General features: G+C 39.4%; 1 protein-coding gene across 1 annotated transcript in view; it reads right to left on the bottom strand.

Moving 5' to 3' along the window:
* gabbr2 (gamma-aminobutyric acid (GABA) B receptor, 2) overlaps nucleotides 1-26,494 on the bottom strand; it is a 194,025-nt gene that overhangs the window by 82,824 nt on the left and 84,707 nt on the right. Inside the window, exons 3-4 of the mRNA XM_067613227.1 lie at nucleotides 9,159-9,329; nucleotides 51-152 (exon numbers count right to left, since the gene is read on the bottom strand). Of these exons, the coding sequence (XP_067469328.1) occupies nucleotides 51-152; nucleotides 9,159-9,329 (273 nt within the window). The remainder of the gene's footprint in view (nucleotides 1-50; nucleotides 153-9,158; nucleotides 9,330-26,494) is intronic.

Here is a 26,494-nt window from a genome sequence, read left to right as displayed (position 1 = left end):
AGTTTTTCTAAAGATCACAGCTGTATTCCAGTATTTCCCAAACCACTTACCTTGAGTTTCTTGACGTTGACGCAGGGGTCGTTGGAGAAACTTTCTGTATCTGCGATTTGAATGTTTGCTTTCTCCAGCTCACTAGTTAGGTCATTCCTCACCTGAGAGAGAGAGAGCATGAAAGGGAAGAGAAACAGAGAGAAGGCAAAATTGTGAATGAAAAAAAGTGACAGAAAGACAGGCAGCTTGACATTTCAGCATGACAAGGACACATTGGCTACTGAAGACATCAAAACCGCCATCATTTTGATTGGACTCACTCTGTCTAATGTGGAGTTGTAACACTGACTATATTCATTGGCATTTGTCACAGTGAAAGCACAACTGTACGCTTTAAAAGATCACACCTGGTTATCATAGGCTTGACAAAAAAAAAAGACATATGTTGAGTACTGTAGACGTATCTGCAGCAGCTGTACGACTGCTTTGATGTATTGATTCAGTGGTATGGTGAGTAATGGGATCAGAGATGTAGTAGAATGGAGCAGGTACCCCACCGTGATGGTGAGCTTGAGGTGGTTTATCATACCTCTCTCTCATCACAAACACACATGCTGTGATTCATCCCTCTGGCTTCCATCCTTTAAGCTACAACTTTAGATTTCACAGCAGACATTTTGACATGTCAAAAAAGGAAAAGCACAGGTGTAACGAATAACATTAAAAGTGGCTCAGGTTCCATATAGATGTTCCAGTAAGGCATGCCAGTCAGCCAGCAGACATAGTACCAGGATCCTGGCACAGGAACACCTAAACCGAATGCAGCCGTTATTAATGTTATCAGTTACACCTGTGTTATAAAGTCAAAATGTCTCCCTGCACTCTGAGGTTCACAGTTGACCTCTCCTCCTCTTTCTTTGGCCGAATTTTCCTGATATCCTCTGGCCATGCCCTGTGGCCCTAACACCCCCACCCGAGAGCTTGGCATCAGGGGCCATGTTGTGACATCAGAGAGTGTGCCCACTCAAAAGGGCATGCCAAGCTCTATTTGCAAAGACATGTTACAGCTACTGTAACAGAGGAAGGGCCTGTGTGTTTGCCCTGTATTTGTCTGTGAATGAGCTTGCGTGCCCATAGCGTGTTTTCATATTTATGTGTCCTATATGGATTTAAATACATATTCACAAATAACAGTCAGATTTACATACATGGAAACGCTGCACACTACTCAACCCAGAATCTATATTTGGCTGGAGGTATGGCTCTGAAAAGTTTGTTTCCTTATTGACAGAAAACAGAGGCTTTGGTCAACTTGAATCCATATTATTTATAATGACAGGTTGCCGTGACAGAGGAAAAGCATCAAAGCGTCCGCAGAAACTTCTCAAAGCTCTCCTGCAGCGTATGCTTCCAGTGGAGTTTCAGAAAAAGAAGGAAGGCGACACCGAGACTGGCAAACACTGTATTTAGCCGTACTTTGACAAAAAGTATGACTGCAGAGAACAGTTGAGTATACAGACGGGCAGCAGAGAAGAGGATTATGCTGAAGGAGTGTTTTGAAGATTTTCTATGGACATTTTAATACTTGTGCCACAAAAAAACTGTAGATTCAAGCTGTCCAAAGTCTTTTTCTTGCTACAAACTTCCACTTTCCAAGGCTACAGGTTGTGAGGGTTTCATACTCAGAAGATAGATTTCAGGGAGAGTATTACTTCACAAATAGCTGCAGCGTAGTTAGGGCAGTTAATATACCCAAGGGATATGTAACCATGACTGCTACCACTAATGCTAACACAATTATCACCACTATTGCTACTGCAGCTAAAATGAGTCATTACAACTATTTCGTGTAATCAACTAGAAGATTGTTGCCATCTAAAAATCAATGAATCTGAACAACCTCAACCTTATTTCCCTTATGTCTCTAAATGTCTGCTGTCATAATCGCCTCCTCCTCTGGTACCCTGGAGGGAGCTCTAAATCACTCTGTACATCACTCACTCCTGTACAAACATTCCCTCTGATGTACTGCTCACTGAGCTGAAACAACAGGGAGTGATGGAATGGATCAATACAACCAGGTTTTGCTCTTGAGGAACAATTGGCTTGGTGGTCTGGACAAGGTACAACGTCCTGTTGTGTTGAGCGTTGATCTAAAAGGCCTTGACTGCTGCCATGCTAAATGGAAACTAGCTCGTGGCAAGAGAGGGATGGCAGCTGGTTAGCCCGGTGTTTGACGAGGTGTGGTAGAGCGACAAGCACACAGGTGGATGGGATAACAAGCATAAATCACATAAGGCAATGCATATGGAGATATGTAACTTATGCTATGTAGATACACCCACTCACTCACTAAAATATATGCAACACAAGGTCTGACACACAAAGCAATGCACCTCCAAGAAGAAGGATTTTTACTGGTTAGGGCACAAGCACCAAAGTACATGAACACACATGAATGTGCAAATAACCCATTGTCTTTGTAGAGATTATTATTCTTCATCGCCATTGCGTTTTTGAGGGGCTTGGGATGAACAAAAGTCACAAAAATTGGCACATACACATCAGAACTGGCAGAAACTGCAAAGTTCTGTAGTGATTGGGCTCGGGTGTGGCCAGCAGGCTCCATAGCTCCTTCATGCGTGGCAGGCCGTAGTTGGGATTAAGTTGCTCCGATATTCACAAACTTTGGTACACATGTTGCTCTCATCATTTTGGACATATTTAACACCGGCTTTCATTAGCTTAGCCCAAGCAGAAGTCAGCCATTTTGAATTTTGTGCGTTTTTCCTGTATTCAAACTTTTTTGAATTCCTGATAGAGGGTTTATCACATTCATTTGAAATTTGGTTGGTATAACCCTCAGAATAATGTGACGTTAAATTGTGACGGAATAGTCGATACCTCGAACAATGATGTCATAGGTCATGTGACAACAAGTAATTTTAGGCACTTTACAGGTATTGAGCTTTTTGGAAATCCTCCTAGAGGATTCAACAGGCCCACCTCAAATTTGGTCATCAAAATCTCAAGACCTTCACAATGCCAAATTGCAAAGCTTTTGTGTTTTTGTGGAACACCATTACTGTGGTGATGCAGAAAATTTGCATGTTTCGCTGTGAAAGAGGAAGTTGTTGTAACTTGACTTAACATTGTCCACTCAGACTTCAATTTTAAATCTCAGATAATCTCAGAAGAGGGTGACCAAAGCAGCTTTCTTTTATTTAAGAAATATTGAAAAGCTGCGGCCATTCCTATCCCAACAACATGCCAAAAAATGTGTTCATCCATTTATTTCAAGTAGATTAGACTACTGTAATGCTCTTTACATCGGTCTTCCAAAACAATTAATTGACAAACTACAATTAATCCAGAACTCTGCCACCAGGCTTTTAACTACTTTACTACATTACTAATTCTTTGTCATTTTATAATCCTTCAAGGCATCTTAGATCCTATGCTGCTGGTTTTTTAAATACAAACTATCACACAAACGAGAAAATTGGCAGCTCAGCCTTTTTTTAACTATGCACAAAAACTATGGAATTCCCTGCCCAAGGATATAAGAAGTGCAAACTCTGTGAACATTTTTAAAGGACAATTGAAAACATATTAATTCAATATTGCTTTTAACTAACTGTCACTTCCTTTGTATTATTCTTATCTTTTACATTTTTTATTGTTCTTAGCATACCTGTTCTTGCTATTTGCTGCTTCTCTGGTTTGTTATTTATTTGATTGCTTGGTTTTATCGCGCAGTATTTGCACTTGTTTTAATTTGCCTTTTTTAATTTATTTCCTTGTTTCTTCATTTAATTGTAAATCACTTTGAGCTGCATCCCCTGTATGAAAAGTGTTATATAAATAATAATTATCTTTATATTGACCACGGCTGCCGCTCCCTCCGATGCGAGGGCCTTTGCACTTAAATTAAAGCTGCTTGCAAATTTTGTGTTTCTTCCACTGAGACAAAAAAGGACAAATGTATCTGCGTTCTGGTGGACTGAGTGTGTTACACAGAGCAAGAGAGAGATGAAGGGGAGGGGGACAGATGGATTGAGGGATGGTAGGAGGGGAAAAGTGAGCGGCTTTCCTGCGTACCAAAAACATCCTCCATTGTTTGGGGCAGCCTGGGAATCCCCAGAAGCAAATGCAGAGGAGAAATAATCCGACTGCACTTCACCATGCATGTGCGCACACACACATTCAAACACACAAACAAACAAAGTACACACCTACACATGATGGACAAAATGACTGTCAGATGCACTCAGTTAGATGTGTGTAATGCACCAGTGTTTAGAAAGGACATTAACACAATATGATTCTATTTATATGCAGAATGTCTTTGTCTGCAAACACAAAGACACACACACACACACACACACACACACACACACACACACACACACACACACACACACACACACACACACACATATACCACCAGAAACTAGATGAAGATGAATTGGCAAGCTGAGGAAGTTGAGGGATAACCTGTGATTCTCTTTGTGGTGTATATGACAGGATGGTGTATCATCTAACACCTACATGGCATGCAGATGCTGTCTTCCATTTCACAGACTGTGGCCTGGAGCATGGCATATTTAGTACAACTACATATCTGACTGTGTTTTGTGTGCAAAATATGAGTGTACTGTCTGTAAGGGGTACAAGGTCATATACTTTCTCAGCACTGGAACAAAATTAGAAGCTTGATGTAGATGAGTAAACACTTTAAATTGTTAATCAGAATTTGGATTATTCAGTTGCATTTGTTTTTAATATTCTTATGTCATAAATATTGTAGTTGGCATTGATTGGTTTTTAAATGCACTGGGAGTACAGCAGTGTGCTCGTGTAATCGTAACAAAATCCACTGTTGTTCATTAAATTGTTGCCTCTAGTTGCATATTTTGTCACTAAAGATTATTTTATTTTATACTCAAACCATATATTGATCAAAATAGTTGCACATTCATTTTCTAATTAATTATTTTTAAGATTTTTTGAGCTCTGTTATTTGTAAGACTTAAAACTTTGCAGTCACACATTTCGTATCTGATCTCAATTTACAGTGGGTGCACTGAGCTTCATTCAAATCAATCCACAAACTCTATCTTGCCACTAGCAATCAAAGAAATACACTTACTAAACAAATATAAATCGCTCCCTTCAGGCAGGTGTGCTGTAGAGAGACTAGAGTAAGTGCCCTGATGCAGAGTAAGTAGGTAGCTTTCGATGATTCAGATGGTACCAGTGTGACACTGCAAGACAGTCTGCGGTGGTTTAACCTCAAATCATTAACACATCGTTCCCAGGCATGTTCACAGTGTGAAGCCCCTTTGCAGTGACGGGTGTGACTGCGTGTACGCGTATGTGTATGTGTGTCTTTATTACATACATACCAGAATGTTAGCAGGTGCTTTTTTTATCATTCCATCTGTATGTGTGAGCTATCTAAACCTGTAGATTTACAGCGAGGAGACGATAGAACTTTGGGTTTTACAAACGTGGCAGTGTGACAGGTCCTTGCACACATCTGTCTCTCATACTGTGAGCTACATCGACATAAAATCGGCATGCAAATCCCGGAGTTCAGAGTATAATGCCGGTCAAGTGCTTATACTAACTAGCGTGACAAATGCTTGCACCACAGCCTGATGACAGTCTCTCATGGCTTTACATGCATTGTACAATGACATGAATGAGTCATTCTGGAGAGGAATTTAAAAAACATTACATGGCTGTTTTGCATCACACCACACATGATAGTGAACACCAACTGAATGCAACAGAAAAATCATGAAATGCATAATCAAAGTTTAACAACTGAGTATTTTTTAAGAGGGTGGATGTGGAGACAGACACTTCTGCTAGATTTATCAGTGGTCATAGTGTAATTAAACACTTGAGCTCAAAGGGTTCCAGGCAAAGGACAGATTCCTAATCCTGCTCTCAGTCAGGTTTGTCATCTGACTGACTTATGATGGCTGTTGTGTTCCTGGGTGAGCCCTGTTTTCCTGGCAATCTCAATAATGTTGATTGCTGTGTGTGTGTGTGTATGTGTACTGTGTTTGTGTGTGTGTATGTAGTATGGACACGCACCTTCATATTAGCAAATACCTGGCCTTTACTCATTCTCATCTCACACTACAATAAACCACAAACCTCCCATTAATGGAACATCAGTGTGCATCCACAAAAAGGATGTGTGTGTGTGTGTGTGTTTCAATGGTGCCTATAAATAGAAGTGACGAGCTGGCTTTAGCTTACAGGTTACAGTCCCAGGGGACACCGTACTGTATGTTTGTGTGTGTGTGTGTGTGTGTGCGTGCATGGTGTGCATGCTGCTCACTGAATCCTTAACAAGTGTTACATAATATTAACCTTGCAAGCAGTCTCCCTGGGAAACAGCACAGCAGATCAGTAGGAGAGAGATATAGTATGACAGGGAGTGAAAAAGAGAAAGGAAAATGTAAAGGTGGAGGAGATGACAACACTGTCAATAGTATAGTCATTATGCTAATGCAAGTGTGCATGCGCAGATATACACACATGCATACTGTCCAGTAAATACAGCACTATTTTATATATTACAAATGTTCTTGAATCCAAATACGATAGTTGACAAAGTACCCAATCATTTAAATCATAATGCCTGTTTTTTTCTTATTTATATTGTTTTATAGTAATGCAGTTACATATGTAGACTCAACAAGTCTATGATAGAAGTACAGTGGGATTTGCACAGGATTTCCGACCAGTGCAGCCCACTCGTGCAGTGACTCTGCAGCACTATACTCTACTTTGATGGTGTGTTAAAAACTTCTCTTGTGCGCCAGCATTTCTAAAATTAAAGAAGTAGGAGTACATTGGCTTTCCTAAAAATCACAGTATCATAAGACACAGTGTAATTAGGCAATTGACAATTGATGACATTCTAAAATAATCATCTTAGCCCTGATACCAGTGTACCTTCATGTAAACAACACACTGTCTAATCTAATGGAGCAGTGTTTGCTGTATAAGAAGTTAATGGAGAGACTCATAATGCATTTTTTTGTTACATTATTTCCTATTTGGGGATATCCAAACAACATTTACTACTTTGCATCTCATCCGCCATTTGTCTTGCTTCACGCTGCCCCAAAAAAACGCTCTGAACTTGACAGAATATTGTTCGAATCATGAAGTGTGGAAGCGATGCTTGCATATTTGTAAATCAGGATTAGAGGCCAATCTTGTGGCAGGTTGATTGAATTGGGCCGTCCGTCTTCCTCCCGTCCTAAGCCCCTTGGCGCTTTCCGGAGGGGAGAGATAAAGGGATTTGGGCTCTCTGAGATTTGCAGTGAGACTTCTTATACCACCCCCCCTCCCCACCGCCCCTCTCCCACACACACACACACACATACACACACCTCCCACCTCCAGCTGCTGAGCAGATTGTTTTCAACCAGGGGCTCGAGGCAAGAGCTCACAATATGTTTCTCAAATTCCTGCTTTCAATACCTCTGACATCGCTTTTTTTAATTGAATGTTCCTCTGTTGCCGATGTGACATAATGTCCATACCACCAGTTTGAGGCATGACAAATCGGTGTGTTTCCTTTACATTCAACCCTCCCACAAACAGCAGTATGTTTGTGTCACCAGTTGTTCCTGTTTAAAATCCAACTTAGCACAACTTCGGAAATGAGTCCTGTAGCTTTAAGATGAATTTCATTGCCAACAATGTCATGAGAGAGTTAGCTACGAGTGCTGAGTCAACACAGATAATATTCTTCATCTTTCCACAATTGACTTCTCCCAGCACTAGTAATTTAAGCTGAATCGTGCTTTCTGCTTATTTAATGGGGAAAATGACATAAAACTACACACCAGATGGAATGTAGTAAGTGAATAATGTAGCAAAATCTCATATGTAAACATTCATTTATTACAAAAGCTGTACTCTAACATCTGCTCTCATCCGTGGCACAAAAGTGGCTGCAAACAAAATTTTTATTCTTTCCAGCCAGCAAATTGTTTTTATTCATTACTGAAGACATGAAACGATGTGTAACTGGAAGGATTAAGCTCCAGTTTCAAAATGTTAATATTCACATTTCCCCCAGAATCCAACAAGGAGTTTCACGTGGGTGGAAAGACATTAATTCAGTCAACTAGTGGAGAATCGGTTAAATTTAATTGATTGCTACCTACTCAAATCATGTCAGCATCATCTGAATGATAATGGTAAAATAAAACAACTGCCAATCATTGTTCAGTCTCTGGCTGTATCAGTACATGCCCCTCTCTGAGAATGTATTTTTTACTCTTTTATTTTAGTTAACCTTCACCTTGAGGACACAACAAAGTTTCTACTATTAAGACTAGAATGAATAAAACTACACTGACCTTAAAAACTCCACCTGTAAACACATTATTTCCATTTTAGCACAGTCAATAAATGTCTAATGGACATTACTGGTTCTCTGTCAGGACTGTGTGTGGCAAAGATGATAATACAAAGTCATGTTATTAAATATTTACTGCACATGAGTATTAACTGCTCTGCTACAGTTTTAAATTCATGTATCTGTTCTACTTTCTTGACTTGTGAAACTTTTATAAATGCAGTATTTATGCACAATAAAGAAATATCATTTTCTTTAAGGGTCAATTTCAGCTTAATTATAAATATTGTGCAATTATCTCTGTTTTCTCAGCTAGAAGTGGTGAGTCTGTTTGACCATATAATGTTAACTTCCAAATAATCCAGTTGTTGAGGTATGTATTGTTATAACAGCACAGGAGGAGGAACAGTAACAGCATATTTTAATGAAACAGTACCATGAATATATGTTACATTTCTAAAGAAACAATTATCTGTATGAATTTCTCCTGCCATTTCCAACACTGACTCTGACTTTGAAACCTTATACTGTAGATGTAATGAGTAAACTAATCATGGAACAGCACATCGAAAACTGAAGTTGCAGTTTTCAGATGGAGAAGAATCACTTTGCGTCATTCCTAGTATCATTCAGGATACGTAAAGAGTGGTCTACATTTCCTGTGTGTGCTCTCTGGGCTGTAGCATGTCACCACACCATCTCATGGTCCTTTTGCAACTTTTGCAAAAGTTTACAGTTTAAGATGAAGGCTCTTTAAAGAGGGACTCACCTCTGAGAACCTCTGAACATCCTGTGTGAGGGTTCCCACACGGCTCCAGTTGTAGTAGCTCAGGAACTTCACCACAGCTGGGTTCACAGCGTTGTCTGACGGGACAGTGCGGAAGAAGTTTGGGTATTTTTTCTTGTCCGCCAGAACTGGGGTTGTTGCTGCAAAGGACAACTGGAAGGGAGAGAGAGAGAGAGAGAGAGAGAGAGAGAGAGAGAGAGAGAAAGAGAGAGAGAGAGAGAATAAGAAGAAGGAATAGAAGGGGAGAGAGAAAAGAGAAAAACAGTGAGGGTTAAATACTACAGTCATAAATAATCCTGGCAACAGCCTGTCAGATTATGCTGGAGTCCCTTGAGCTGCTGGTGCAGTAGCACTGTATAGTATACTGTGTCACTGAGACTAATGCACTCATGACAGATCTCAGGTCTGTCCTTGCTTTGGTCATTTGTGGCTTCTGTCATGTCAGGAATTTAACCACGGCAGTATGGTTGTGACCAACACACACATTTTTTATAGTGTAAAGGTGCGTGAAAAATCAACTCTTTTAGATTATTTGAAATGTCAGCAACATAGCACCTTCAAAGTGTAACTGTAAATAGATCTGTAAATACTGCGTGGAATTGATGACCCCTGTATGCATGACCTTTCGATCTGGCTACTGTGCCTGTGTATATGTGTGTGTGCGTGTGTCTAGAAGTATGAATATTTGTGTGAGTCCCTATTTGTGTGTGTTTGTGGATGTTTTGATGGTGAGAGAAAAACAGCTTAGCAATATGATTTATCTTTGTATGGTAAGATGGATGGTAAGTTAAAAGCATTTCCGTTCATCATATTCAAGCAGTTTGAATCTGATTCATCTTTCACACACACATACACACACACACACACCTAAGAATAAAATGTGCTGAACCTCAAACACTAATTGCCTTTTATAGACACACCTATTATCCAGTTCAACCACTGCAACCTAAGCACATCTGAAGCACGACTCCTGTAAATCAATTCATGTTCACAAAAAAGAGACACTCTTACAGAACTTTGAAAGGCAAACTTTTAATACCCTCACTTGAATGAAATATAGTTGGAAAAGTTTGAGTGTGTAACTTAAGCTGATACTGGTCTGGTGAAAGCAGTTATGATTAATTGAGCAATTAATATAGTTAAAGCATGTTCATGAGAGTGTCGACATCTGTATGCCATTGGGGTTATACCATGTTTTTGGCAAACAATTGTGCAAATGTGGTAATTCTCTTTGGTGCTTTTCCACTGCACAGTTGCATCTCTAAAATATATAAAGAATTACGCCTTCTCTCTATCAAAACACACACACACACACACCATCACCACCCACAGTCACAACTGTTCTCCACCCATCCCACCTTTCATTTGTCATTTCCATACTAATCAAGCTTTGCTCTCTCTCTCTTTTCCACTTTGTAGCATATTTTTAACAATAGGTCACTAATTTTCTCCAGAGGCAAAAATAGCTGTAATTAATTTCTACATTAAGATTAGAATTTGCTAGCCTGTACAGCGTACAATGCAACAGCCAGCTTGCACTGGAATAGATAAGAATCTGTCACTTTACTGTTTAATTCACACTTCTTATATTTGGTTCAAATTGTTTCATGAATAACTGTTACTGGCAGCATCAGAGTATTATCTTTGTAGGATGCTATAAAAACCAACTTGTGGTTGTTGTTTTTTTAATTATCTTAAGTCTATCTTTTCTCAATTAATTGTACTCAAGACAGAGCATGTAAGAAAAGGTCCAGACATGTCTGTGGTGCAGACATCTTTTGTGAACATGCATAACATTCAGAGCAGATGTCTGAAACATAGTGAATGTTTTAGGCACGTCGGCTCTGAGGCTACCTCACAGCTGAGCTGAGGTAATAAGACACCGTGCTCTATTTTCAATGTCCTATCTGTGTTAATTTAATGAGCGATATGAATCAGTGCAGGGTTAATTACATACTTTGTAGAGATTAAGCAGAACTTGTGATTCATGATAGCGATCAACACAAGGATATTATAATTCTGACCGAGACCAAGAGGTACACCAGTAGATTTCCTAAAAGTGTGCTAAAGCCTTGAGGAGTTCAAGCACCTCCTAACTTCATGGATGACTGTGATCTTCTCATTAAGCCTCTATCGACTTCCAGACATCTTCACTACTCATTAATCACAGTGCGGCTGGTATAATTGTACATCCATCTAAAGCCTGATTACCACTGAGAATGTACTGTAACATGGTTGAAAAGAGTGGAAATGACTTAGAATGACACAAATGAGAGAACTCTTTCACTAAAAGATCAAAGGAGACCAAATGTCATTTTTAGATAGCAGGACTGACAATTTCAGGAATACTATATGCTGTAAGATAGCATGATAACTATGACGGTACAGTTTAGCTTGATTTAATGGTATTGGGCAGTAATACTGTCGAATCTAAATAGTGTTTTTGGCTTCTTTAATACAGGTACCATTAAAGATAACCAAAAAATCTGCATTTACAGTAAGATTGTGATCCCTATATACTGTTTCTACAATATCAGGAAATGTATTATACCCAAATTGTAGACTTGCCTTTATTAACCCCCTCATCTGCTATAATACCATCACCCTGAGAGTCCTTTCAGTGGATCCCAAATCTACACATCTTCACCCAACCAGTGGGAAAATCCTCAGTTTGGCCTACTAAATCACCACTTTCTGCACAGACCCACAGGGGTTTGTGTTCTCACATCAACAAGGAGGGCTTTTAAAACAACACATGGATTACAGCCATCAATTAAGCAGGAAGAAAGGCCTTTATCTTGCTACCACTGCTAAATCCAAAATCACCCACCAGTCTTAGAGGGCTTCAAGGGGTCTTTCCAGCGTTGCCTTAATCTCCGTTTAGCTAAGGCTGTTTGCTACACCCACACTGGGAGATGCTCCTATGGATCTCTAATAAGAACTAGTGATTTTCTCAAAGCAAATTGATTGCACCAGTCCTCAAGACCTTGTAGTCATAAGAGGCTCCACAACTTCATCCCTTTCCACTCACGTGTTTTAGGTTTGCCTGGGTTATGCTCCTTTCAGAGAAGTTGTTTTTGCTACTGTTACAGCACTACACTGAACTGAGAATCCCCGTACACCTACAGCATTTATTGACCAATATACACACATGCTGAACTTAAAGCTTTGTAGAAGCTTATCCATTTAGGTTTCTTTTGGAGGGAAAACAACATAATTGGTCGATTTCACAGAGTCATGAGCAAATGCAAGCAATGACCCTTTTGCTATTAGTCAAGTCAAGTCAAATGTATTTATAAAGCACATTTAAAAACAACCAACATTGGCCAAAGTGCTGTACAGACCAGAACGGGTAGCTAAAATCACAAATACAAGAAACACTGACACAAACAACAAGGCACACAGCTTGTAGGCACAAATAGATAACACATGGGGATAGGCACAAACCAAAAATCAGCCGCATCAGGAGGATTCAGACCCAAGTGAATAAAAGTAAGTTTTGAACCTGGACTTAAATGACTCGATGGAGGGGGGATGTCTGATAGGGGAGGGAATGCTGTTCCATGGTCTAACACAGGGGCACGGTCACCCCTGAGCTTAATTTTAGATCGCAGGACAGCCAGGAGCCCTACATCAGCCGACCTGAGAGACCTGGAGGTAGAATGAGGGGTTAGAAGGTCTGCGCCAGTCCATTTAGGGATTTATAAACAAACAGAAGAACCTTAAAGTCAACTCTGAGCCTTACAGGCAGCCAGTGGAGAGAGGCCAGGATAGGTATAATATGGTCCCTCTTCCATGTACCTGTCAGGAGCCTGGCTGCAGTGTTCTGGACTAGTTGCAGGCGGGAGGATGTAAAGGTGTGGATGATTTTTCTCTTGAGAACTTTGAAAGAGAGAAACAGCTTGATTTTGGCAATAGTACGAAGCTGGAAAAAACTGGATTTCACTACTGTATTAACTTGCTTGTCAAACTTAAAGGTGGAATCAAATATCACACCAAGGTTTTTGACATGAGGTTTGACAAAGGTGGACAGGTTGCCAAGACTGTTGGTAATTACTTTGACAGAGCCAGGGGGGCCAAATAGAACAACTTCAGACTTCATTAGTAGTTTATGAGGTCAGTGAAAGGTTGGTGATAAAGCTTAAAAAACATAAAACCAACAACGAGCCAATATATAAAATAAATCCTCAGATTAAATTCACCAAATTGTTCTATAAGGACTTTTTATAAGGCACTATGAGTAATTACATTTTCATTGGTTATTGTCATGCAGTAACCCTTCAGGTTCAGTGAATAAGAGGCCATCAGATGTGTTTAAGCAAAGGCCGTGACATATAAGCATCTACTGTCATATTTGACGATCAAACTGACTCAAGATGAATACATGTGAATACATGTGTACATCACACCAGTTCATGTCTAATTTGGTCAGTTATGTAGTGACGGGATATTTTTGGCTACATAGAATCCAATTGGTCCCTTTGATGTGAATCAAAATGTTCAATCAATAACATTAGGCAAATATAACAGTTCTATCTGTTTTTATCTCAGAAAGAAATCTAGGACAGTGACAGAAATATCTCATTTCTGTATGGCCACTGAATCCAGGTCAGTCTCTGTTTAGTTTACTGAGATAAAATGAATGATTTTTTTCTCTGACATCTCCAAGAAGCCCAAGTCTAGAGGTCAATCCAAGTCAGCTAGCACCATTTTGTGAGGACTGTGTCTTAAGACAGTGGAGATGAAAGGAAGCTCCAATGTATTATTTAAAGAATAGGCTACAGTTGTCTTTATCTAACTCTGAACAGCCTTTTTTCAGAGGAAAAGCCAAAAATAGTTCTATGATATCACACATCTGAGAGTAGTGGCTTACGTAAGAGGTTTTCAAAGAGGGCCGGCCCAAATAGGATAGTCTTTGGTGGAGAGCCCTAGACCAGTGTCAGATTTGCACATGCAACGTACACGTACACACAGATCACGCACAGTTTAAGGCACATGCATTTGCACACTCTCTAACTGCAGATCTCTCTGATACACACAAAATACAGCAGCCTTCCTTCACCAGTAGTAATTAAAACTGTGGCAATGGGCTCAGGGCAGCTTCTCCCTCTCATCTCACTACAAGGTCACTGAAACTCTTGGTAATACAACTGAGGATGTGTCTGGTCCCACTGAGACATGACGTTTTTGTGAAGACTTCAGGTGAATCACTGATGCCATCTCAGTGGTGATCTGTTCAGACATTCTGTACACACAGTCGCTTATCACATTCTATTTGAAGTGAGTACAAAAGCTTTGCTGCTTCTGCAATTGGGCTTATTGAAGTCACAATCAAACTAGTTTTATGTTTATGCATTGACAAAGAGTGAGAGAGGGGACCAGAATAGAAAATAAGAAGTGCAAAGAGATGGATTGAGTGAGAGCAAGGTGAGATGTTTATTGCTGATTCACTTGTGTTTCAAATTCCATGACTAATCCATGTCAGTGGATGACATTTAAACTTTTGAAGCCAATCATAAACTGATTCCTTGAAGAGCTGCAAAACTTGCAAAACTTGTCACGACCGCTGTCCAGGGTGCTGATTCAGGAGCTGCCCTGTATGTCCCAACAGACCACAGAAGCTTGTTATAGCTAAAGACCTAGATACAAGTCACCTTTGAGAAAAAACACGAACAAACACATACTCTGACTCTCACTATTTTGTGTTCTTACACAGAAATTCCAGATTGTCTTGTTAAAGCCCTTATCACCAACATCCACTGCAAAATGTCTCTGTTTATGTCTTCTGCAATATACCTGCCTGATTTGGCGTGGGATTGGGATTCAATGGTGCATAAATTAAAGGCAGCAAGCCTTACAACCTTTCCTAGCGCAAGCAGTTAGAAGGAGAAATAAGGAAGATGCAGGAGTGTGTCTAATCACATTGATGGATCTAATAGCATTGATTGGTCCTAGCGGGACTACTTTGCAATAGGATCGGCTGGTGCTAATTGTGTGGTTGGCCTTTGAATAATGAAGTGGCTATCATGGAGAAGCTAGATAAAAAATGAATGGTAGGTAAATATCAGCTCACTCACAGTGCTTTGCTCATGCCTTTCATGTTTATTATAGATAAGGTGTGACATCACTGACTAATTTGAAACCGTGGATTTGTCATCTGATGGTGTCACCAATTTATTCTAAATACACAAAAATACAGACTCATACACATACTGTGTATATGCCTCATACTGAGAGGAGTGAGAGACAAATAGAATTTATTCTATAATAATTCTTCCACTTAGTTCCAGTTATGGAAATTTAATGTTACTCCACCAATGTTTATCCCTTATCCAATAGCAAGTACTTAGAAACAAGATCTCACTCTTTGCTCAAGTATCTAGGGACAAATGGCATTAAGACCATAAGTTTGATGGAATAGTATGATCAATATTTCAACAACATGCTGGCAACCAACAAAATATGTAAAAATAAACACTGCATTTGAAAACCCACCTTCCTCTCACAAATTCTATTACAATTCAATGTCATTCTATGTGAATCTGTTTTTTGAACAATTCACTTGAACTATTCAATCCTGTTTTCTGGTGTGTGGTGCAATGGAATTGTGCTACAGCAAAGGCTTATGGGTTATCAATAAGACATGATTAGCAGGTCACACAAAGGTCGCACATAAAGTGATGAATGACTTCCCCTAATACTTGTGATGTTGAGACCAATGGCAAATATTAGTTTGTCAGGGAAGAAGTCTGCAGCAAGCAAATCCTCCGTGTCATATAAAGAGACAACACTGGCACCAGGCAAAAAGATTTTATGACATTTTCTGCCACCAAAACAAGTGCATGTTACAAAAATAAAATGTTAGTAGGCTAAATAATCCAAGTCTCTGTTCGTCTCATTTTTTTCCTAAAGTGAAACAATTAGCAAACCAGACGAGACAATGTTGTCCTATCATAATAAATTCAGTTAAATAAGATCATCACTGAGTGATCTGCTTATGATTAAGGTTCAAGACTGCATGTTCTGAAAAATTCAGAGCTGCAACAATCAGTGATTACTCGATTAGATGATCGACAGAAAATTAATCAGCAATTATTATCTTTTTCATCTATAGTAAATTAGTATAGTATAGTATAGTTTTTAGTTTCATCTATAGTAAACTAAAAAAAATACAAGATTAAGTAAAAAATATTGAGTAAAAAATAATAGTAAACTGAATATATTTTAGTTTTGGACTGTTGTAAGAGATATGAAGATATCCCCTTTGACTTTAGGAAATGTTAACAAGTATTTATCACTATTTTCTGACATTTTATTGACAAAATGATTAATTGAGAAAATAATCATCAGATTAATCAATAATTAAAATAATTGTTTGTTGTAGCCCTAGAAAAATGACTGATCCCCCAAATGGAGGAATGAGTGTGTTTTAAAATAAATTTTCCTAAATCCAAAACACAATGAAGGCCCATATTTTTGAGAGGTAATCTGAAGCTGTTGTGAATTTTATGCATTCATGTCAGACCTTGATTGGATGCATCCCAAAATAACAGACTTCTGAGAGGGGCTTTGAGGCAGCTCAAGCAAGTTATAAAACTGAAAAAAAAAAGGTTTCCTAATCGCAAGGGATAGTATCAAACAACTTCAAACACTCAACCCACCCATGCCTATTATCTCTACCTTCGCCCACAACACAACAGAGTCAAAGCCCATCCATCCTGCCGGAGCCCCGGGACCCCGTGTGGAGTAATAGCTAGGTAATAGTAGTGCTGTTGATCAGGAAGCACGGAGGTGGTCCTGGGGTTTATTCAATATTCAAGAGAGGCATTTGGTGCATCGTGGGAGAGCCCAGCTGGAGAGACGGCAGTGAGGGGGAAGCTTTGGACCCCACACCGACCACATCCAGAACTCATTAGCACCCAGGATGGAGGAGGAAGAAAGAGATGAATATTGTAGGTAGACGGTGGAGGAATTGAGTGAGAGGCCCAGTGGTGATAAAAGAGTCAGATATGGAGACACAGTGGAGGGAGTGGCACAAAAAACACAAGAAATATGAACAAGGGAAAGAAGAAAAGATGAGATGGGAGATATATGCACGTCATCAAGAGCTATGTGTGCATCTGAGTATTCATCTTAAACTGCATAGTGAAGTTGGTGTGTGTGTGGGGGGGGGGGTGCACAAGTGTGTGCAGACAGTGCATCCATTTATGCATATCTACCATACTGGATTATCATATGGCTCAGTCAAGCGTGTGTTGGTGGAAAACAGCAAATCATAGTCTCCAATTATGGAAAGGGAAGCGAGGGAGCACAATAAAGTCATCTCATTTCAAAGTTGGGGGTTAAATGGAGAGGAGGGAAGCTACTCAACTCCACTGCAATTTGGCTGTGCAATATGAGAGTGATGGAGAACATAATGCTACATGTATTGTCTACTAGGGGAGAGATCAGATGTTCTAATAGCACACACACACACACAGAACACAGTGGCTTCAGGTTCACACTCATCACAGTAAGACTGCAGACATTACAGCCTCCTACATGTGCTTAGGCAGGAGTGTGTATGTTCACACTCTAGTATTCACATTAAGTACAATAGGACTACACAAATACAAACCTACAAATTCAGGCTTTCCCTTTTTCACGCTTTAAACACACACATGTAGTTGATCCCATAAATACTCATTCTCATACAGGCCTGGGAGACATGGTGAAAATCAATATTCATATATCACAATATTAATTAAAACATTTTTGTAATTATTATTATATAGCACAATATGGAAAATGTGTACAGAATAATGTAAAAAATACACAAAAATATGTTCTAATGCTCTGCATTACATTAGAAAAAATCTTCACATGTAAAAAACAATGTAAATTACTCATTTTTTTTAGTTTTTAATGAAAATGTAGTGTGTAATAATGTGTGCACAATGTGTAATCATGATACTATTCCATTCAAAAATCAATACACAGTCAAATTAGATTATCACTCCACCCTACTGGCGTACATAAAAAACAAAGAAATAAGTAGACTGAATGTAGGAGGAGGCTCCACCTTATACTGGAAACTTATTCTCCGCACACACACAAAACACACACACACTTGAAGGTGGGCATCACAATCGATTTTACAAGGTATTGGTTTTTCATTTTTCCAAATGGCTGAGAGCTATTTGAGATGAGACACATTAGCTACGAGTGTGTGTGTGTGTGTGTGTGCATGCATGCTTGTGCGCATGCTTGTGTGTTTGTGTGCTGGGGGTCAAAGCAGAGGCTGGAGGATAGGAGGCAGAGGCTGATGGACACAATACAAGTACATGTAGATATGAGAAGAATCCAGAGGAGTAATTGAGGCACTTTAACCCCCATTACAGTGATCATTCTTGACATGCTTTCTTCTGTGGGAACTTAACATAGAAATATGGAACATGATGAGAAATAAAACCTTGTGTGGAACTGATACTACAAATAATGATGGGAATAAGGAAAAAGCTCCCCCTGTTACCTGTTACTGTTTACTGTACATAGAAATTTAGAGATAAAATAGGCAAATAAAACAAAATAAATTCAAAAGGAATGGAGGCCTTTTTGTAATATTTTATACTTACATAATTAATTCCATAATAAAATAGTATTTTCAATATACAAACCATTTAAGTATGTACAACTATTAGCAAGTAATGCAGTGAGAGCTACATGTAGCTACTATACTCTTTTCTAATTTCTACAAAAGCAATTCTGTAACTTTCACTTTGTGGGCTACGGTGTCTCACTGACAACGTGTGATTGGTTCAATATTTCATCATTAGTCTATCAAAACAAAATTGCACTTTAATCAGTATAAAAGTACAGAGGATGCACTTTCTATTGTATATTTCCTGCATGAGTTGTTTATTGACGTTACTAGCAAAATCTCAGAACAAAAAGTCCAATGAAAGGGGAAGAATTCATCATCTGTGCAATGCTAGACTCACACACACACACACACACACACGCACACTCTCTCTCTCTCTACATACTCTACACACTCGTATTGTGTGAAACTGCACATCATCACATACTATGCCCACTAACTGGCCTTCAGACAGGTGAGTGATGTGGTGGTCGCCTCCTCCCTAATAGCTTAAGGCCTGCTGCAGCCCCTGATCTAACGTGTCAATCATGTCATAGCCAATGCCAACATGTACACACCCAGTCAACCACCCACACAGACTGACTGACTGATGTTCTGTTTATGCTTGGTAGCCTTGCACAACAACCCAACACATCACTCTTGTCTCAGGCCAGTCATTTAGACCTTCTACTTGTCCGTTTTCTCAGTCTCTGCCATTCTCATATCTGTATTTGGCTTCACTGACCGGGACATTTTCAAGTATGAGGCAATTGTGGACTGAAGGGGCTGATGACAGGTCTAGTGTGATTAAAAGGATGTATTACTTGTATAAACATACTAAAGATTGCTCCTCCACTAGCAAACATCTGCACACACTCTTCCTTTCACCTGCATCCTGACGTGTATTTAAGTTTCATTCACAAGATTTGATGTTTGGACTTGTCTGAGAGCTTGATTGTGGATGCACACCGCCACTAAAACCACTGTGCAAGCATTCAACCTTTCCTGTGTTCAACATTTGGATTGCCCCGCGTGAGCATTCAATCATACGTGCACTGCCGCTGAATTGCTCCTTTTTCCGAGGCAGAGGCTTTCATTTACTCGCCGCGGGTATTTCAATCCACTGTGCACACGGACAACTCACCCACCCACTCACCCACACACACACACACACACACAATGCTTTCTCTTCTAAGGTTTCCCTTGTACAGTTTGGTCTGACTTTTCCAGAATCGCACCTCATAGACAAGTGTTATAGTAGGTAGAACAAGATGTACAAACAGAAAGTGGTGAAAGAGCTAAAGCAGACAGCAAAAAAAAAAGTGAGGGCAGGGTAACTTGCTCTGCCAGAATCAGTAATCATCAAAATAATCATAAATCCAAGATATACAGTTGAATCTTTAAGGCTCAGGCTTAAGGGTTGCAGCTCCAGTTAATCAGCGATAGGCTGATGGTTACTCATCTCACTTGCTAATGCTGTGTAAAGGACTTTGAGCTCAGATTAAGATGCTAAGGCTCTTCCCTCAAGCTGACCACCTGTAGCCTGATACAGGATGAATAGTGGAGTAAGCCTCTTGACTCTATTCTAAGGTCATGGGTGACCTCAGTGCTTGGCCTGCCTGACATGATCAAATGTGTAAAAAAAAGTCGTGTGTGGAAATCATGAATACTCCAAATGGATCTAGAATAGAGGAATATATGTGTGTATGAATAATAATTATGCATGTATACAGCTCATATGTATCTATTGAATGTTACAGTCCAATGTCAGAGGTAAAAATGAAATTATAAAAGTACATGTATGCGTGTAACATTTCCTGATTTTATTGGCTATTAAGTCATTAACTGAAGCTGCAAATCAAATGAGACATATGAACATGTACGCAGGAGGCCCTACTCTGTCCCATCTTACATCACCAAATAATTCATGAGAGCCTATTTACTGTTCACTGTAGCATGTGCTTGGTATGTTTGATGTGACAGTTCCTTGGAACATTAATCGATTGAAGGTGTCGCTTGTCACCTATGTATCTCCGGGAGTGAGAGGCAGGTGAGATCGGACACCTCCTCTCTCATCACTTCTGCCACGAGGCCGGCTTTATAGGACTCTGCCATTCTTCATACGACCATCTGTTGACAGGCTGTCCTTGAAGGATGGAGATGAGTGACAGAGGAGCATCGCTATCGCAAACGGGGATCGGGTGGGGGGGGAGCATTTGCTTATCGATCCAGGCGCGGCAGAGAGTGCGGCGAATATTGACAAGATAGGATGTGAAATAAGAGGAGAGGATGTGACGCTCACTTAAGCTTGAGAAGTCAGTTACCGGTGTGTGTTTATGAGTAAGCATGTTTAAGATGGATGCGTAACGTAATTCCCTGAATCTACTGTGGCCGATGACCAACAGCAACACAGAAGAAATATGACAGTTGTTTTACCTATATTGTTAGTATCACTGCCTGCGAGCGAGACACAGTGAAATCAGTGAATGCTCGAGGGGGAGGGAGTTGGGAGAGAGGGGTGGGGGGCTATGAGTGATGGTATTGTGCCACCTAGCTCCATAACTATTCTATTTATAAATAGAGATTTGATACCGTAACCTGAAATCTCACCGTGCTCCCTGCTGCTGCCACTTGGCTGCCTATGAATGATTAATGAGCAGATGCTGAACTGTAGAGACCATTATTGTTCTTTTTCTCCCGTTCATTCCCTCCCTCTTCTCTCCATCCACTGCTCTATACACTGATTCCTTCAGGGAGGCAGGGGATTACATCGCATGAGCTGGTTATTTCTCTGCTTACTTGGCTGAGTTGTAGTGAACACACTGCAAAAAAAAAAATGTTGATGTCCTTAAGATTTAAAATTAAACCGATACGCCTGCCAAAATATTTTGAGTAATAAACACCCCCTGAGGGCTTAAAAGGTGATTGTAAAAAAGTTTGTAGTCCTTTCTTCATGAAGAATTGCAGTTTCTTGCTAAAAGTAATCAGACAGAACATGAACACACTATTTTCTGCCAAAGTTAAAATGGTTGTGGTTATTTCCATTTTTCTTTTTTTTCTTCTCTGTCCTCTTCTCATTAGTTAGAAGCTACCTGTGGAAAAAAAAAGGTGATGTCATGTACTTCTGTGCACCAATCAGGTTTTGAATCTGATGACAGCTGGTAGGTTGTCTGACATTTTGAGCATTAAAATAAATAAATAATTACATTTTGTCATTAATATTTAATGTGGCACACAAATACTTTAAGAGGAACTTGACATTGAAGTTTAGCTGTAGACATAATCACATAGATTCTTGTTGGCATAGCAAACATTTTGCTTGTAGCTACGTGTTTTACTTTTTTAAGGCAAGAGCTTATTTTACAATGAAGTCCCTTATTATAATCAGCTTTTTTTCCCCTTCTGAACCACTTAGCCACGCCTGGTTCATTGCGAGTGTGTGTGGTTGTGTACATGCACACATACTGTGCAGTATGTCTCCGCTTTAACAATTTTTTACTGTAGCCTGAGAAAATCAAACGGGGGGAATAGCAAGAAATTACTTACTGTAAAAAATCTGTAACCTATCTTTTAATGACATCCGTGTTTTCTGACACCGAGCAACGTATTAACACATTTGACAGAACAACCAATAAAACCATGCAGTGTAATATTCATTCTATAATAGGTTATGTATGTATGGGCAGTGCAGGGGAAGCCCACACACAGGCAATTCATGTTGTGAGTGGGCAAACATTTCACTGGAGACAGCCAGCTTTTGCAAATTACTATCTTTTAAGTTGGCAGACATCTAGCTCTTTCTCTCTCTCTCTCCCTTTCTGTCCTAATTGCTGGAGAAAGCATTTACAGTCCATACTTATGGGACTCTATCGGTCCCATTTGGTCCAATAATATTCAGACGTGACTCTTCCCCTTGCTTTTCAATTAAATTGTTAATGAAGGCAACGATAAATAAAGCATGGGTACACAGAACAGACACAGCATAGGAGAGAGAGGAAGAAGAGAAAAACACAGCCTTGGTGCCAAAGCAAGAGGATGATGCTGGGAACACCCAGATGGTTTCATGAGCAACATTGCCTCCCTCTCTCATTTTGTTTCTCCTGCAGATTTTCTCTTTTTCCACCACTCTCCAAGGACGGCGGTATCTTGTTTTCATGTAATGCAGAATAAGAATATGAGATGGAAAAAAGAGAGGATGTGAGCTGATTGCTCATAAACAGTGAAGGCTCGGCAGAATAAATGTTTTAAATAAGACAAACAGGTGCTTTCTGTTCCATTGAACAATGGCTTATGCCTTTCTATCACTCTCTTGTAATTCTTCTTTCTCCTAACCTCTCTCTACTGCTGTGTGTGTGTGGTTACTCTGTTTCTATGCACACATTAACTTGAGGTCAGGCTTTTATCTCCTATATGTCTGTTAGAGCCCAACCAAGCTGATACTGACAATATTAATGTATGTTGGCAGGTAAGTTTTGGAGTAAATCTCAAAGATATATTTGAAATCATTTAGAAAAAGTGTCATCATTGCATAGTTTATCCACCACAGAGTGCAGACAAGCTTATTTTTCAACTGCAGAATGTCCCACTCAGTACATATCTTTGTCACATTTCTTTAAACCTGCACTTATTGATTTTGGCCACTTGTAGGCATTGCAATGATCTGTAAACGCGACAGTTGTTATAGCAAATACATTAGCAAAAAGTTGCCTACTTACACATCCAGCAAATGTGCTATAAGTCCAATATTCACTCTTCTTTAAGCTCTGTTTTGCTCTCTACCAGTTCCTAAGGGAAACATAGCTCTTCAAAAAAATGGAGGTACTATAAAGTCCATTCTACATTATGGTATTACCAGCTGGTTATAACGGTTAAGTTTAAGGCTCAAATATTTCATCTGGTTAAGACAGCAGGAAAGATTATGGGAAAATCCACACCCCTCATTCCCCGAGATATTTTTGAGCAGTCGAGTATTCAGCAGGCCAACAGAATTTTATCTGACCCCTCTCATGTGTTGAACTCTGAGTATGTGCTAATGAATTCTGGATGGAGGTACAGGGTCACCTTGTGTAAGAACAAAGGTTAGAAACATTCATTTGTCCTTTTATCACTGACAACTCGTGGAGGACAGACAGAAGGGCAGAGAGGCACTCAGATAACTGCTGCTCTCCACTGATTTTGTGCTTGTTTGTCTCTTTGTAACTTATTTACCAAGGTGTGTATGCTTGAGGTGTTTTTCTCTTAGAGCTGCAGTTTTTTTAATAGAGTGAATGGTGTTTGTACTAATTTGCTGGTATTTGTTTTTTTCTTAGGCCAGTGTCTGCATATGTATTCTTATTTATTGTGTTTTTTCTTTTGTTATTGTGATGTTGTTGCAGCAATTCCCTTTATCTAAGACAAATTTCTCCTCAGGGAGACAATAAAAGTGACCTTGACCTTGACTTTTAGCTGCTAAATGCTCCACTACTTTCACCAGCTACTTACTAGCTCGGTCTGTCTGCTGTTTGGTGGTGAACAGGTAGTGCACAATGGGCTTATCTGAGCCTTTTCTCTGAAAACAGAGGCTGCTGTAAATCAGGCTGATGAGATCAGTACAAGACAACCGAAACAGTAAAGTTCTGGGCGATAAAACCAAAACATTGAGCTAAAAAATGCTAAAAAGAGCTTTTCACATTAAACATTGTCATTTTCTCCATTATTGATATGAAAATAATAATTAGTGCAATTCCAATAACCAATTTTATGAGATTATTATCACAATGGTTGGTTTATTTATATAAGTTATGTGTTTGTTTTTTTAATATCATCTGCCAATAGGTCATTATCAGATTTTTTTAAACTCTTAAATATTGATATCAGCCTCAAAAATCAATTATTGTTCATGCTCCAGTGTCCGTGCACCTGTGTGTGCTGTATATCTGCTTGTATGTGTGTCTGTCAGCACCAGAATTTCTTGGTTGCTCAAGCAAAGGATTCCATTACAGGGTTTAGGCAATATGGAATCTAATACAGCACTGCAGCACTGCTGAAGTTCCAGTGACTTGTCCCAAGTCTGAAAAGAAGCTTGTGGTAGGAGGGCCACTGTAATTGGTTATGCATCCTTGAAAAAGCTCCTCTAAAGTCAATATTACTCAGACCACCAAGCCCATTTCCCTTTTTTCCTCTCTCTCTCTTTCTCTCTCTCTCTCTCTTCTTTATTCTCCATTCACAAAAAGACAATAACGTAATCCTGCAGATTTATCGTGACTGCTCTCACCCTCTCCTCCCTCCTCCTCTCATCCTTCCCTCTCTCTTCATCTCTCTCCATTAGACGGCTAATTTGATTTGCAGGCTATCTCTTCCCTACTTACAGCAAGGGAAGAGATGGCCTGGAGATATTAGTCAAGAGATGAAGAGGCACATCATGCTTTTACATACCAGTGTTTCCCTACGACAAGACATTGTATAATTTACACATGTGATTATAGCTTCAACAGCTAATAATTCTCGAAAATGTCCTTGCGATTCAAAAGTGACGATCTGAGGGGTGGCACTTAAGCTTTTTTTTTTTTTTTTTTGGTACTTTTGTACTTAGTGCAGAGCCGAATAAAGTGACCACTGTGCATATGAACAGGTACACAGTCAACTTCCTGAGAACAAAGCCTGTAACCATAGTGACAGTTTGTACACAAGAGGGTCAAGAGAGGGTGACTGTGTTATCCTTTGACAGTATTTTTTACAGCAATTTTCCATTCGGACAACCAAAGGGGTATATTTATCCATCAAACTGTGATAAACTGACACTAACAGACTTAAAATGCTTTCTGACAAATCTTTGCCTTCTAAGTCAGGAGGTTAGGGTAGAGCAGAGTGTCTGGGTCGCCTAAAACTGGTGGGATCAACTCCAATGGCAAGAACACAACTGGGTTGAAATTGTTTGGATGACACATACTGATCTTAGCTCCATTTCTGGTAATTGCTACAGTATGTGGAGACATGCAACACACACATCAGACAAGGACAGAGATTGTCTTCATACAGTTCATAAGTAGTTCACAGTGTAACAGTATTCTATAGGAAAGATTGTGTTTAGTAGTAGTTACTATGACTAACAGTGTTGGGTACACATTACTACTAACACATTACATGTTACAGTAATGTGATCACTTCTTAAACCACAATGTTAAATGAAAAAGATGCTATGTGTGAATGTGGTAGCCTTGCAGCTGTTGAAAGGCACCTTTGACGGAGCTGATGTGAGTAACAGAGAGTAATGTGACAGGGAATGTAACTAATTACCTCTGCTGTTAAGTATGTAATTTCTTTTTCAATTATGTGTGATGTATGTATATATGTAATATGTAATTGAGTCATTTATTACATTTATCAAGTAACTTGCCTGACAGTGATGACTATCAATTGAATATTACATAATTAATTTGCATTTCTGTTAGTCCTCCTCTTCTTCCATATTCTAGCTTTAGAAGATATTTTTGCTCTAAAACGGACAGTGAAATACTAGCTGTCCCTCCACCCTGTAGTCCATCAAAACATGATCCAAATATTATTACATTGCAGTTTTCCTATCTCAGCCTGATAGACATGCTAGAAGAATCATTTGGTGTATAGGAAGAAAAAAAAGTGTGAAAAATGAATGAAATGTGTGGGTGTAAATATGTAAACTTTCAACGATATGGGAGCAGATTTAAAAAGATAACGCTAA

Source organism: Thunnus thynnus, chromosome 15 (genome assembly GCF_963924715.1).
Source record: "Thunnus thynnus chromosome 15, fThuThy2.1, whole genome shotgun sequence".
NCBI lineage: Eukaryota > Metazoa > Chordata > Actinopteri > Scombriformes > Scombridae > Thunnus > Thunnus thynnus.
Note: the sequence above shows the minus strand (reverse complement) of the source record. Positions and strands in the feature narration are given on the sequence as shown.